Here is a 12,628-nt window from a genome sequence, read left to right on the forward strand (position 1 = left end):
CACTCACCGCCTTCCTCCCTCCGCCCGACGGCGCGTCCCTGCCAGGCCTCAACATGGCCGCAGCGGGAGGGCTCGGCTTGCCCGCATCCAACATGGTTCTCTGGGGAAAACAGGCGGGCGTGGCGGCCGGCCTCACACCCGCACCCAAGATGGCCGCCTGAAGCTTCACTGAYGGCTCGGCAACCGGAGTACCTGCCCGCCTCCAAGATGGCAGCGCCCGCTGGCGTGAGGCTGGCGACGCGTCACGTGACGGGGGTGTGGACCCGCGTCCCGGCGGAAGCGTGAGGGACCGAGCAGGGAACTGGCACCGCCGGCGGCGGAYGGAGCGGGCTGGCGCCGCCGCAACCGCCGTGCCGCAGGAGGGGAGACACGGCCGTCACCACGGAGCCCGCCGGCGCTAACGCGGCGGCGACGGCCGCTTCGCGGGCCGGGGAGCAGCCCGCCTCGCTGCCCCCGCCGAGGATGCCGCGCAGGAAGGTGAGCGCGGCCGGAGAGACGCCGGGGCCGCCGGTGGGAGGGTGGCGAACACGGGCCGCAACCTCCCCGCTTTGCAGCACCCCCGAGCCGCCCCTCCCGGGCCCCAAATCTGCGGGAAAATAGCGGCCTTCACCCACCAGCGCCCGCCCCCGCTGCTCCCTGATTGGCTCCCGTGGAAGCCTGCTGGGCGCTGATTGGCCGCTGTGGAACATCACTCAGCGCCCCCAACGGCTGCCGTTTCCCCTCCCCCCTCCCGCAGTGCGTCCTGCCCTTCGGCTTTTCCGATTGGGCGGCTAGCAAGAGATCTGGCCGCGGGTTGGCTCTGCTGCTGCGCTCTTCTGGCGGATGATTGGCCACTCGAGCTGTCCCTCTACGCCCCCAACGGTCGTCTCCCCGCACATGCGTAGTTTCTCCCCCTTTCCCTTCCCCCACCCCACTCCAGGGAGGGGAATGTTTCTGCAGGAGTCAGTCTCGCCCCGATTGGCTGGCGGTCTCCGTCAATCACGCCCTCTGGCCMGGCCCCTTCGCTCTTGCGAGGCGCCATTGGCGGGCGGCCCCATGCCGCCCCTCCCCCGCGGCTTGCGATTGGCCGGAGCCGGCGCGTCGCGGCTGGGCGCAAAACAAAGGTGCGCGCGGGGCGCCTCGCTCGTCCCCTGAGGTGACCGCGGGCAGCGCGTCCCGCGCGCGGAGCCCCCGGCGCTTCTTCCTCGCCGAGCGTCGCGACCAGCTCGAAACGGTCGCTCCGGAGGCGAATGTCGCCTCGGTGAGCGCAGCATGCCCGGCSCCCGCCGCCGCGCTCATGCCTGCGCGCGTGCTGTTGCAGAGGAACGCCGGCAGCAGCTCCGACGGCACCGAGGACTCGGATTTCTCCACCGACCCCGAGCACACGGACAGCTCCGAGAGCGATGGCACCTCGCGGCGCTCGGCCCGCGTCACCCGCTCCTCGGCCCGGCTCAGCCAGAGCTCCCAAGGTAAAAAGATTATTCCCCTGGCTGGAATGTGCTGCGTCTCGCTAGTCTCTGGAGCTTAAACGTGTGCGGAGGTTGTGCTTAAGTAGAATTTTWTATATATATATATGTATATTTTATATATATATGTGTATGCAAATGTATTTGTCCTCAGGTATTGCGGTAGCAGGGAAAAGWGCAATCTTTGTAAATGCGTCTTGCAAAAAGGAGGTGATACATACACACTTACCAGATGATAAAAGCTAAAGGATATATTGGTGTGAAAGTCAAGAATMCAGTGTATTTTGCTTAAAAAGCATATCTACCTTTTAAATGAAAGAAGAATTCAAGACTCTGATTCTGCTTCCAGCTTTGATTTTCTCTTTCCTGACATCTCTCAAATCTTACTTGCCGTCTAGTTACTCCCAAAGGTACCAAGCTGGTTGTGTGGGCCCTCTGCAGTGGGGTTTTCAGGAGTGAAAGTTGGGTTTCTCTGGGCCTTTTCTGTGTGGCAGGGCAAGGTAAGACCTCATGGCTTGTTGGAGGTATTCTGCAGCGAATGTAATCTGTATATTGACTGATATTTTGAATGCTTCCRCACCAGAAGCAGCCCTGTGTTCCCAACGACTGCCTAAACACCAGCGGCACTTATTTAAGATAATGATTCTTTAACTTTCCAGAAGGGACCTGTTTTGTAACTACTAGTTAAATAAATAAGTCTAGAGAAARTTGATCTAGTTCCAGATTTCTCAATATTGGTTATAGCATCAAATATATAAACTCAGAAGAAGAGGGCAATCCATGTGGAATCAGGTGATTTTGAGGTTCAGGATGCCAGAACTGTTGATATCTGATATCCAGCCATCTGAGGTCAATATCACAGACTTTGGGGCATACCTGAGTTTAGCTCCTTACAGTGTTTGGGTTTTTTTTKTGTGTGTGTGAGTGTAAGTTTGGTGTCTCTGTTGAATTAGATTCCAGCCCAGTTCGCAATCCACCATCGTTTGGAGCAGAAGAGCCTGTTTATTCCACAAGGAGAGTAACTCGCAGCCAACAGCAGCCCACTCCCGTGACTCCAAAAAAATACCCGCTCCGGCAGACCCGCTCCTCTGGATCAGAAACTGAGCAAGTGGTTGACTTTTCTGATAGAGGTATGTGGGGTGCAGGGAGGCTTTAAGAGTTAGCAAAATGTTGATTTATTCTACTTTATACTCTGAGGGTGCTTGTTGTTTTGAAAGCTTTCTTTGTGTTAATTTGTAATGTCTTTGTGCTTTTTCAGACACTAAAAATGCAGCAGATCACGATGAGTCTCCACCTCGCACCCCTACTGGGAATGCCCCTTCTTCTGAGTCYGATATTGACATCTCCAGTCCAAATATTTCCCATGATGAGAGTATTGCCAAGGACATGTCCATGAAGGATTCGGGAAGCGACCTGTCTCACCGTCCTAAGCGCCGCCGCTTCCATGAGAGCTACAATTTCAACATGAAATGTCCCACTCCTGGTTGTAACTCTTTAGGTAATTTCGACTTGAGGATTAATGTATTGACTTCTCCCTTTCTGATATAATATCCAAAGCCCTACCCAGTTGAAATCATCCATCCTCACAGTCTGTGTTTAATTCGGATCAACAGCATTCCTGGGAAGCGGGTATAGAGATGGGAGACGGAGTACATGTGTGGATATATTCTTTCACAAGGTGTTTTTGACTAGAGGCACATTAATGCAGTCCTCTAATTAATGTTTGGGTGCTTGTGTRCAGTGCAGGTTTTGAGTTTTTTTTATTCCTTTTTTTATTTTTTCCCTAAAAATATGCCATGAACCATGAAATGCRTTCATCGCATCATACTGAAAATAAACTTAACCTATCCTTTCAGAAGCCCGTGTATGGTATCTGACCATCTGGACTCCTTTTTAAACTTCTTTATTATTTTATCTTAAAAGCTCTTTTTCCTCATCGTTCACAGGACACCTAACTGGAAAACATGAACGACACTTCTCCATCTCAGGATGTCCGCTGTATCATAACCTTTCAGCAGATGAGTGCAAGGTGAGCGAGTCTCCTGTTCCAGCTTAGAATTTTATGAAACAAAATGCCATGGAATGTCATTTGTCAAAGAAAGTGGAGATAACATGTCTTTAGCGGCATGGGTGTGTCACGTAATCCGTGAATTACAGCTCAGAGAATTCACCTAGACTGAAGTAGAGAAGAGAAAGGCTTTGGCATAGTTTGCTGCAGTCCTGACAGATGTGTTTTGAATTCCAGGTGCGAGCACAAAGCCGGGATAAACAGATTGAGGAGAGGATGTTGGCCCATCGGCAGGACGACAACAACAGACATGCCACCAGACACCAGGTAGGCAATCTGCACATAATAGAGTGCCTGCTCAATGAGAAGGAGAAAAACCTCAGCTTGTGGTTTCCAGTGACAAGTACTTTCAACTTCATCTCCCTTGTCTTGAATGAGCTATTGTGCTGAGTCCTGGCACTCCCCATTTGTCACCTGCAGTGTGTTTGAGCATGGGAAATGCATTGTGTCCCTTAAGAGGTGAGCACAGAGGAGGCCTTGTTACAAAGGAGGATGGAGCTCTTCTCTGGATAATCTTTTTCTGTGTGCTTTGATGCATATGACAGCAGAATTTTTGCAGAACTATAATACTCAACTTTATTCTGACTAAATCCAAAAGAAGAATACAGGGGGAGTTGCATTTTTCARCTCATAAGCAATGGAGTCAAGTCAAGATGAATTTATGAATAAGCTGTGAGCTTTTCCACATGATTAAGTAGTGGATAAGGAGCACAGTTGTGTYTTGTGAGCCTAGGGTGCATTAGCAGAGAAGAGCTGTGAAAAGAAGAAATATTTCCAAGTTTACATACTTGTGTTGCACCTGAAGTATTCTCTCAGCAGCACTGAAAACTATAAARCTTATATCCTTTTTATTTCAGAAACTAAGTTGCTGGTATGTGCCACTGTCATACTTCATCCATGTAATACTTGAGCAAAAGTATTTTGGTGTGGTGTTTAGGGATTTAATGTTGCATGCCAAATGTCTGTGCCTTGGTCCACAGGCAACAAATCTGGTGAAATGGAAGCCAGGACATAGGTCCTCTGGGGGTTGGAAGGTGAATAGATAGTTTTGAAGTAGGTGAAACCTACCACAATTTTCCACCTATGAAAGATTTCCACCTCTCGTTTCTTTCAGGCACCGACAGAGAGACAGCTACGGTACAAGGAGAAAGTAGCTGAGCTCAGGAAGAAAAGGAACTCAGGACTAAGCAAGGAGCAAAAAGAAAAATACATGGTAAAAGAAACATTTTCGTTTTTTGTTTCGTCTCTGGAATGAGACTACTAAGTAGGAATTGGGCTTTCTCAGACATCCTGCAACATTGAGGGCTGAAAAGCTGCAAGAACCAAGTTTACTAGTAGCATAGCTGCAAAAAAATAATGTTTTGTTCCTCCAGGAGCACAGACAAACTTATGGCAATACTAGAGAACCCCTACTTGAAAACCTGACCAGCGAGTATGACCTTGAGCTCTTCCGAAGAGCACAAGCACGAGCTTCTGAGGACTTGGTGAGACTTCTCACTCCTGGTATAGCTTGTTTTTATTCAGCACATGTTTTTATTCAACAATCTGAATGTTTTCTGGGTTTTGTGGTACCTGTGCAGGAAAAACTGCGGCTTCAGGGCCAGATCACGGAAGGCAGCAATATGATTAAAACAATTGCCTTTGGCCGTTATGAGCTGGATACCTGGTACCATTCTCCTTACCCAGAGGAATATGCTCGCCTGGGACGTCTCTACATGTGTGAATTCTGTCTCAAATATATGAAGAGCCAGACGATACTACGTAGACACATGGTAAGGCTTAGGGCAGATCTGATGCTTGGACTTGAAAAACTGATGAGGAGCTGGAGGTGTTAGGTCAGTTGTCCACTTGAAGGTCTTTTCAACATGATGTGAGAATATTCAGTGCAGTTTTGAAGGGCAATGTCATGCTAACTTTGGCTTCTTCTGTAGGCAAAATGTGTGTGGAAACATCCACCAGGTGACGAAATCTACCGCAAAGGCTCCATTTCAGTGTTTGAAGTGGATGGGAAAAAGAATAAGGTAACTAACCATGGCCGTGGGCCAGTCTTGAACGTGGATTCCATCTTTCACACGTGCAGTGCTCTGCTTTCCCTGTAGAACAAGAGAATGTGAATGACCTTTCTCTCTCTAACTTTAAAAGGTTGCTAGAACCTATTCTGTCCATTGTTGCAACCTGTGTCCCATTCAGCTGTGAACATTCCTTGTTTAGGTTGAGTTGGAGTTCGGAACAGCCCAGTATTATTGCAGGTGATCTCCTTAACTGTGATTTTAAGGGCAGATCAGGAGACTGCACCTACAAATCAGGAGCTCAGTACTAGTGCGCTGTGCTTGTGCCCTGTCTCTAGTTGTTTTTGATCTTGAGGGCTTCAGAGACGAGAAAAAAACAAATTCAGCAGCTAAATTTTGTGCTGTCAGATGTTGGCAGGAGTCTTTTCCAGTCAGCACAGGTGACCTTGAATTATAGGATTAATACAAATACAGTGCAAGCAAGCAGAGACCCTGTTTTCCTTCCGCCTTCTCTTCCCCTTCTCTCAGTATGTGATGTTTCAGGCATTCAGAGATCCATGTCACAAACTTAATTTCCCACCTTTGAGAATTCTTCTGTTTATTACATAGGCTTATCAAACTTCATCATAGATGGAATTATTTCCTGACACAGCTGCTCTGTCTGAAAGGCTGCATGTTATTTCTTGGGTGGTTCAGGACTTTCTTCTGGTTTTCCAGCTCTCTTTTTGTGCACTTTGGAAGTGTTCCAATGTAATAAACGTATATCCTGTTCTCTCTTTGCTTCTAGATCTACTGTCAAAACCTCTGTCTGCTGGCAAAACTTTTCCTGGACCATAAAACTCTGTATTATGATGTTGAACCCTTCCTCTTTTATGTCATGACAGAAGCTGACAACACTGGATGTCACCTGATAGGGTATTTCTCCAAGGTAAGTTGGAAAAAAATATATATATTTATATATATGTGTGTGTATGTGTGTGTGTGTGTATATATATATATATATATGTGCAAGTGCTTTGCTGTAGCATCTTTCCTCATTGCTAGCAAAACCCAAATCAACTCAAATAAGCTATGGCCTGTAGGAGATGCTATCTTAAATGTAGGCAAAAGTGAAGATAAATAATGGTAAGTAAAATTCCGCTCCTTAAAATAAGTCTCTTTTTTTTTTAATAAAGTATTTGGAGAAAGGAAAACCTTAGGGTAGAAGGCACTGTGGCAGGCTGGTGGCTGAAGGGTGATCGTGTTACTTGGCAGTTGTTAGGCAGGTTTTTCTCTGCCTGTTCCATTCACCTTGTATTATATCAGTTGCACAGGCTTGTTCAGCCTGTCGGGATTATGATACACCCATTGCTTGCACAAATCGAGACCTGTTAAGATATCTTCTCTGTGTCCTTATTTTTAGGAGAAGAATTCTTTTCTCAACTACAATGTTTCCTGTATCCTGACAATGCCTCAATATATGAGACAAGGTTATGGCAAAATGCTCATTGATTTCAGTAAGTATAAAAACTGCAGCAAAACTTGCTGATAATGGCTGTGAAATGAGGCAGAAATCCCTGTCTTAGATGTTTCGGTTTTCTCATAGTGATGTTTTAAGGATCAGGCAGAAGTAGCCAAGCAAGTAAATGTCTTTTATGTGCTTCACACACCTGTAACATGTAAGGCAGAGAAAACACATAGGTAAAACGCCCACGTTAACCCCTCATCATTCTTTTCAAGTGCATCTTGAATAATACCAGTATTGGTAAAAGTCAGCAGTACTTCCAGTCTGCATWTTAATTGCCCACCAACTGCTAGGCAATAGTTAATTAGAAGAAGAATTTGAACTCCTCTTGCAGAACTGCGTGGAAGAGTGATATTTTGGAAATATTTTCTGTCCAACATGTCTGATTTCACCCAGAAATGTAACATATCTCTGTTGGCTCTTGATCAGTTTTGATTAAAGCCAATTTCTGCATGTGCTAAAGAAAGTAACAGACAGGAGAGACTAGGAGAGATAAATCGTTTTTCTTTGCTTTACAGGCTATTTGCTTTCCAAGGTAGAAGAAAAAGTTGGCTCTCCAGAACGACCTCTGTCTGATTTGGGTCTCATCAGCTATCGTAGCTACTGGAAGGAAGTTCTCCTTCGTTACCTGCATAATTTCCAAGGAAAAGAGATCTCTATAAAAGGTGTGTCTTCAAGCTAAATAAGCTTGTAGTGAATTGGTTGAGGAACATTTCTGTGCATCTTACTCGTTTTCCTCAAATCTGAGGCAGGTCGTGCTTAGCTCATTTTTAGGAGAAAGAACATAAATATGGGAGTTTGTGGACCGGCATAGTTCAGCATAATATTTTTACAGCTGGGTGTTGCCCTTCTTTCCAAGTCTGCCACCATTAAAGATAAGGCAGCTTGCTGAGCTTYGGTTTCCTTTTAAAAATGATTTTTCAAAGAAGATTCTGGATAAGAACTTAAGAACATAAGAAGTGTGAAGGAATACAACTGCTGTGTATTCCTTCAGAGGATTACCTCATATTAACTTTGATCCCCAAAGCACTTTTGCTAAATCATTACACTGTTCCATTTCAACTGATTTTTTTTTTCCCCCCCRGTGTTTCTCCTGAGCTGACTTTCAGTCAATGTTGTTGCAGTCTGGGCAACAACAGCAATGCTGTGTGTGCCACCTTAATATCTGCAAGGCTTTTGGGGGATACGATTGCAAAGGGAGTTGCCTAAAATTTGTAGTTAAAAGCTAACAAATGTGGGTGATTGCAAAGGACTTCTGTGGTTTGCAGAAATCAGCCAGGAGACGGCAGTGAACCCGGTCGACATTGTTAGTACATTACAAGCACTTCAGATGCTCAAGTACTGGAAGGGAAAACACCTTGTCCTAAAACGACAGGTAAGATTTTTTGATGCCTCTTTTTGCAGTTTTGTTTCTTTGTGTTTAGCCACTGCTTTTGAGGTAACAGAATTCAGCACAATGAGTATTTGCATTGTTCTGGGCTTTCCAGCTATTTGATTCTAGTGGGAGAGCACTGTAATTTTGGAGGGAAATGCACCAACTGATAAAATATGATCTGAGCATCCGGCCTGAATCCTCCGTGTTGTAGAAACAGTCCGTGCTGATGTTCCTTATTCCGATGTGTGCAATAACCTTGCTCTTTGTGAGTGGCTCATAGGGGAGCAGTGGGTCAATATCCTTATCGTGCTTCTCACCTTTRCTTGGCAAATGGATGACCTACTAGTAGGCTGAACTCTTTGCATCCTTGCTTAAGTCCTGCATGTGTCCTCCTTGTATGTAAGGCATGTAGTGTGTAAATGCCCTAATCTGTGACTCCTCTCTCTCATTTCTCCCTTCTTGAGGCTTGACTTGGTAGCTAAAAGCAGTCTGATCATTTTTAGAAGTGCTTCCAGAAAGCAGTGTGGAAAAGATGTTGTTACTGTCATGCTAAGCAAACAGCACGCCGGTTGTCTCTGGATTTGTGGACGTAGATGTTTGGGGGTTATACCGTGGATAATTCTCCATCATAGACCACTTGTTTTAACCTGCCCTTTCACGCTCTTTTTCCCAGGATCTGATTGATGAATGGATAGCCAAAGAGGCAAAAAGATCCAACAGCAATAAGATCATGGATCCCAGCTGTTTGAAATGGACCCCTCCTAAGGGAACTTAACTACCTGTCACTCCTGAAGCCAGTGAACCCCAGCAGTAGGAAGCACCCTAGGGATCTCTGTTGTATCTGTTGCTGTTGTGATTGGCTGGTACAGTACCCACCCCGAAAGATCCGTTCCCCTTGGTACTGTTCTGGCCCCGATCTTTTGTGCGCACCGCAGACGCTGGTTCTGAGGAACTTTATGTTTCGGCCTCAATGAGGTTGCAAGGATTGGATCTGTATAGGACCCAAACGATGCTCCTAGCAGCGCTGGCCCAAGGAGTTCTGATATCTGGTACTGTACCTGTCCAGTCACTGGTGTTACCCTCATGTTCTTATTCCAATGAGGTTGTGTTGTCTCTATAATCTGGTTGTTTCTTCCTTCAGGCTCCCTCTGTGTAATGGATAACTTCTGTGGCTTTTGAACGAGGTCTAAAAATGCTCGTTGGGGGAAAGTCTGGTTTCCCAACAAGCAGCAGCTTACACTGACTTCAGCATTTTTCACAAGTCTTGTCTGATGGACTGGTCCGTTCCATGTATCAAATAGTTTAATAAGGTAACATACCACCTCTTCAAGCAGTGATTTCCGTATAATGTAGCAGGTCTTCCCATAGTTAATATTGTACAGTCAGAAGCTTGCATACTTGTACCCGAGTGGTGTGATTGTTAGTGTTACCCTGGAGGAGTCGAGACTAAGCGTCCGAGAGCATCGTAGTCTGAGCTGTTTCATAGAGTTGTTCTTACAGAGTCTCCTGGAGCAGGTACTGCTCTCTATTGTTTTAGAGAGACCACTTTGATTATATATTACTGGTTTGCTAGTTTATCTGTGGGAGTTGGCGGCTGTTTTTTTTTCTTTTTCCACAAAACCAGTTCGTTCAGTATGTTTTACCTTAAACGTTTTCCTCAGAGCAGTCTTCYTCAAGTTGTAGGTCTCTTTCTGTTGGAGAGGATTTTTTTCTCTATCGTGAAGAGAGAAACGTTAACTTCACACACACTTTTGCTATCCTTGTCCAAACAGCCACAGAAACCCTGCAGTGCAAATACCATCAGTTGTTGGATTGCCTATAGTGTGCGTTCTGTGCATCAGTGGCAGCTCCAGGTAGCTGTGTGGATGGTTTGCTTCTCTGACAGCGTGTCCTTGTTGATCTTGGTAAAACGAACGCAAAATAGCTTTTACCTCCTCTCTCCCATCAGCACCACCAGAAGAAACCATCATACAACAGCTCTTACATAACCACTGTCCTTGTTCCACAAGTCTCCTAGATGGTTCCAGGGTGGTGAAAAGTGGGGACTGTCTCGGAGTAGCTAAGGGCAGCATCACAGAGCGCTGCCCTTCCAATGCTTTCTCATTCAGTGGTGTCTGAAAAGAAGCCCGTACCGTGTCCCTGGTAGATAGGAGCTGTTTCCTGTTAACCACTGACCCTCGTAACGTGGAGGGGTTCTCCATGGCCCTTCTGATGGTTGTCTCTGTCTTTCTCTGCCTCCCTAAAAGAACAGGCCACTTTGTGGGCATTACTGGCTTTTGCTGTCATGTGCCCTTTGCTCCTGTGCTAACTCCAGACACTCATGAAACTATCCGGTGAAGTAGATCTCTTGGGGAGTAGGAAAGAAGGCCATTCTTGTGCAGAAGCTAAACCCTGTTCCCATGATGTGGTAGAATGTGCTATTCTTGTATCTACTTCTCAATAAAGCATGTTCTCTGCTCAAGTCTGTGCCTTCCTGTTGGTTTTTTTTTTCAGTCAGACATGCTCTTCTGGCTCTCCAGTTAAGAGATGCTGCCTGTCTGTGGTGCAAGGGACAAATTTGGAACCTCCCTTTGTGTCCCACATAAGAAGCATTGTGACTGTAGCAGGCTTTAGCTTGGGTCTTTTGGAAATATTCTGTTGTTTCTTCACTCTGGAACTGATCATACACCAGAAACTGCCATGAAGAATGTATGTGATGTTACCAGATACTGCCAATTTGAGCCTGGATCGCAAAACTGGGACAGCATCTGTCAACCTAAAGCCCTTGCAAGAAGGAGGGAGTTACTCTAGAAGTGACTGGGCTTATTATGGAGAAAAGCCTGCCACCTCCCTGCTGTAGACTTTTGTTTGGCTCCGGTCCTTGTCCTGTTTCTCCTATTTAAATTGCAGGCTCCCCTGCAACAGTGACTGTCTCTGTGTGTCCCCATTCTTAACCCGACGGGGTCCCAGGCTTGACAGAGCCCTCCAGGCAGTCATGAGTCGGACACRTAAGCAAAGCCTCTCTGGGCAACCGGAGCAGGAGCCATGCAGCTGCTCCTGGTTTTGCTCCCAGTTTACTCCTAGCAGCTGTTACACGCTGTATGGGCACCGTGAAGCCCACCTGGAAAAGCAGGGTGCTCACCAAAAAGCAACCCTTGCTCTCAGAAATAGCTCCGTAGATTACAGTCTGGTTCTCTTCTTTTCTCCTTTATAAAACATTTGGCTTTAGTCCTGTGCTGGGCCAAGGCTATGATCCTGTATATATGACACACGTCATATAATACATCATATGATATACATCATATACACAGGACCATAGTGTATACATCTATATGTATAGATATGATGTATATGATTTTAAGCACCTTGGTGACCTCACAGAATGCTTTGCAGGACAGCARCCTGTAAAAGACCAAATGAACCGTAGCACAGAAATGCAAAGATTTAGCAGCAGGAACTGTAGCTCTTCGTGCTCAGTGATGTAGGAACTTGGCCACCGTCACCAGGCCCAGGGCCCTCATAGAATCATAGAATCCTTAAGGTTGGAAGGGACCTCAGAGGTCATCGAGTCCAACCCCCCTGCACACGCAGGGTAAACCCCTCGCTGCCAGCTGCCTTGTCCTAGCCCTGCACTCAGCTGGGCTGCCCTTGGTCGTGCTAGTACCATGTTAGGGAGTGCTCTGAAACCCCCAGGGACCCGATTCCAGCATCTCCCCCTCTCCCATCTCCATGGAGCAGCGTGGGGCAGACCACAAGGCCCCTCCGCACGGGTTTTTTCTCGCTCCCGGAATGCTGGTGCCTCAGAGCTCTCCATGGGAGACRAGCTGGGGAGCTTGCAGGGCTGGGGTCGCTTTGCAGGGGGGACAATCCACGTGTGGCTCCAGGAACTGGTGTTCCTGCTGTCCCCCGGCCAGCCGAGCGCAGCCACTCCTGCTGGCGTTCCCTTTTGGATGTAGTTGTTTGGGGCAGGATGTGGGAATGTTGCGGCCACGTTGAGGATCTGCAGGGAGGGAAGAGATGGGCGATGCTCCTCTAAAGAGCACTGGAGGAAAAGACACAACRGGGAAGCAGGAAGGAAAGGAAGCTAAATGTGTCCTATTACTTCAGTCGTTTCTATTGTGATTGCTGTGTAACTCTGAGCTTAGTTTAAGCCTGTGTGAAACAGCTCATCTGCCAGTAACTCCTCTCTCCTGTTGTTCCAAAACTACGGAAAGAACCAGAACACCTACCTCTGTGCCCAGCTCACAG

The 12,628-nt window shown here is 46.9% G+C and overlaps 1 protein-coding gene across 2 annotated transcripts; it reads left to right on the forward strand.

Moving 5' to 3' along the window:
- The first annotated feature begins 447 nt into the window (after nucleotides 1–447).
- On the forward strand, nucleotides 448–10,750 carry KAT7 (lysine acetyltransferase 7). 2 transcript variants are annotated; one of them, XM_026041370.1, is made up of 15 exons: nucleotides 448–477; nucleotides 1,301–1,448; nucleotides 2,399–2,575; nucleotides 2,704–2,943; nucleotides 3,392–3,474; nucleotides 3,691–3,780; nucleotides 4,628–4,726; nucleotides 4,887–4,997; nucleotides 5,094–5,285; nucleotides 5,445–5,534; nucleotides 6,310–6,450; nucleotides 6,925–7,018; nucleotides 7,545–7,691; nucleotides 8,295–8,401; nucleotides 9,075–10,750. In XM_026041370.1, the coding sequence occupies exons 1-15, from the start codon at nucleotides 463–465 to the stop codon at nucleotides 9,174–9,176; spliced, it is 1,836 nt and encodes a 611-aa protein (XP_025897155.1). In that variant the 5' UTR covers nucleotides 448–462; the 3' UTR covers nucleotides 9,177–10,750. The 2 variants fall into 2 exon arrangements, with proteins under 2 accessions (XP_025897155.1, XP_025897154.1); XM_026041369.1 differs by lacking the exon at nucleotides 448–477 and having other exon boundaries at nucleotides 1,192–1,448.
- Nucleotides 10,751–12,628: the final 1,878 nt, after the last annotated feature.

Source organism: Nothoprocta perdicaria, unplaced genomic scaffold (assembly GCF_003342845.1).
Source record: "Nothoprocta perdicaria isolate Ctin4 unplaced genomic scaffold, notPer1 scaffold_283, whole genome shotgun sequence".
Classification (NCBI taxonomy): Eukaryota; Metazoa; Chordata; class Aves; order Tinamiformes; family Tinamidae; genus Nothoprocta; species Nothoprocta perdicaria.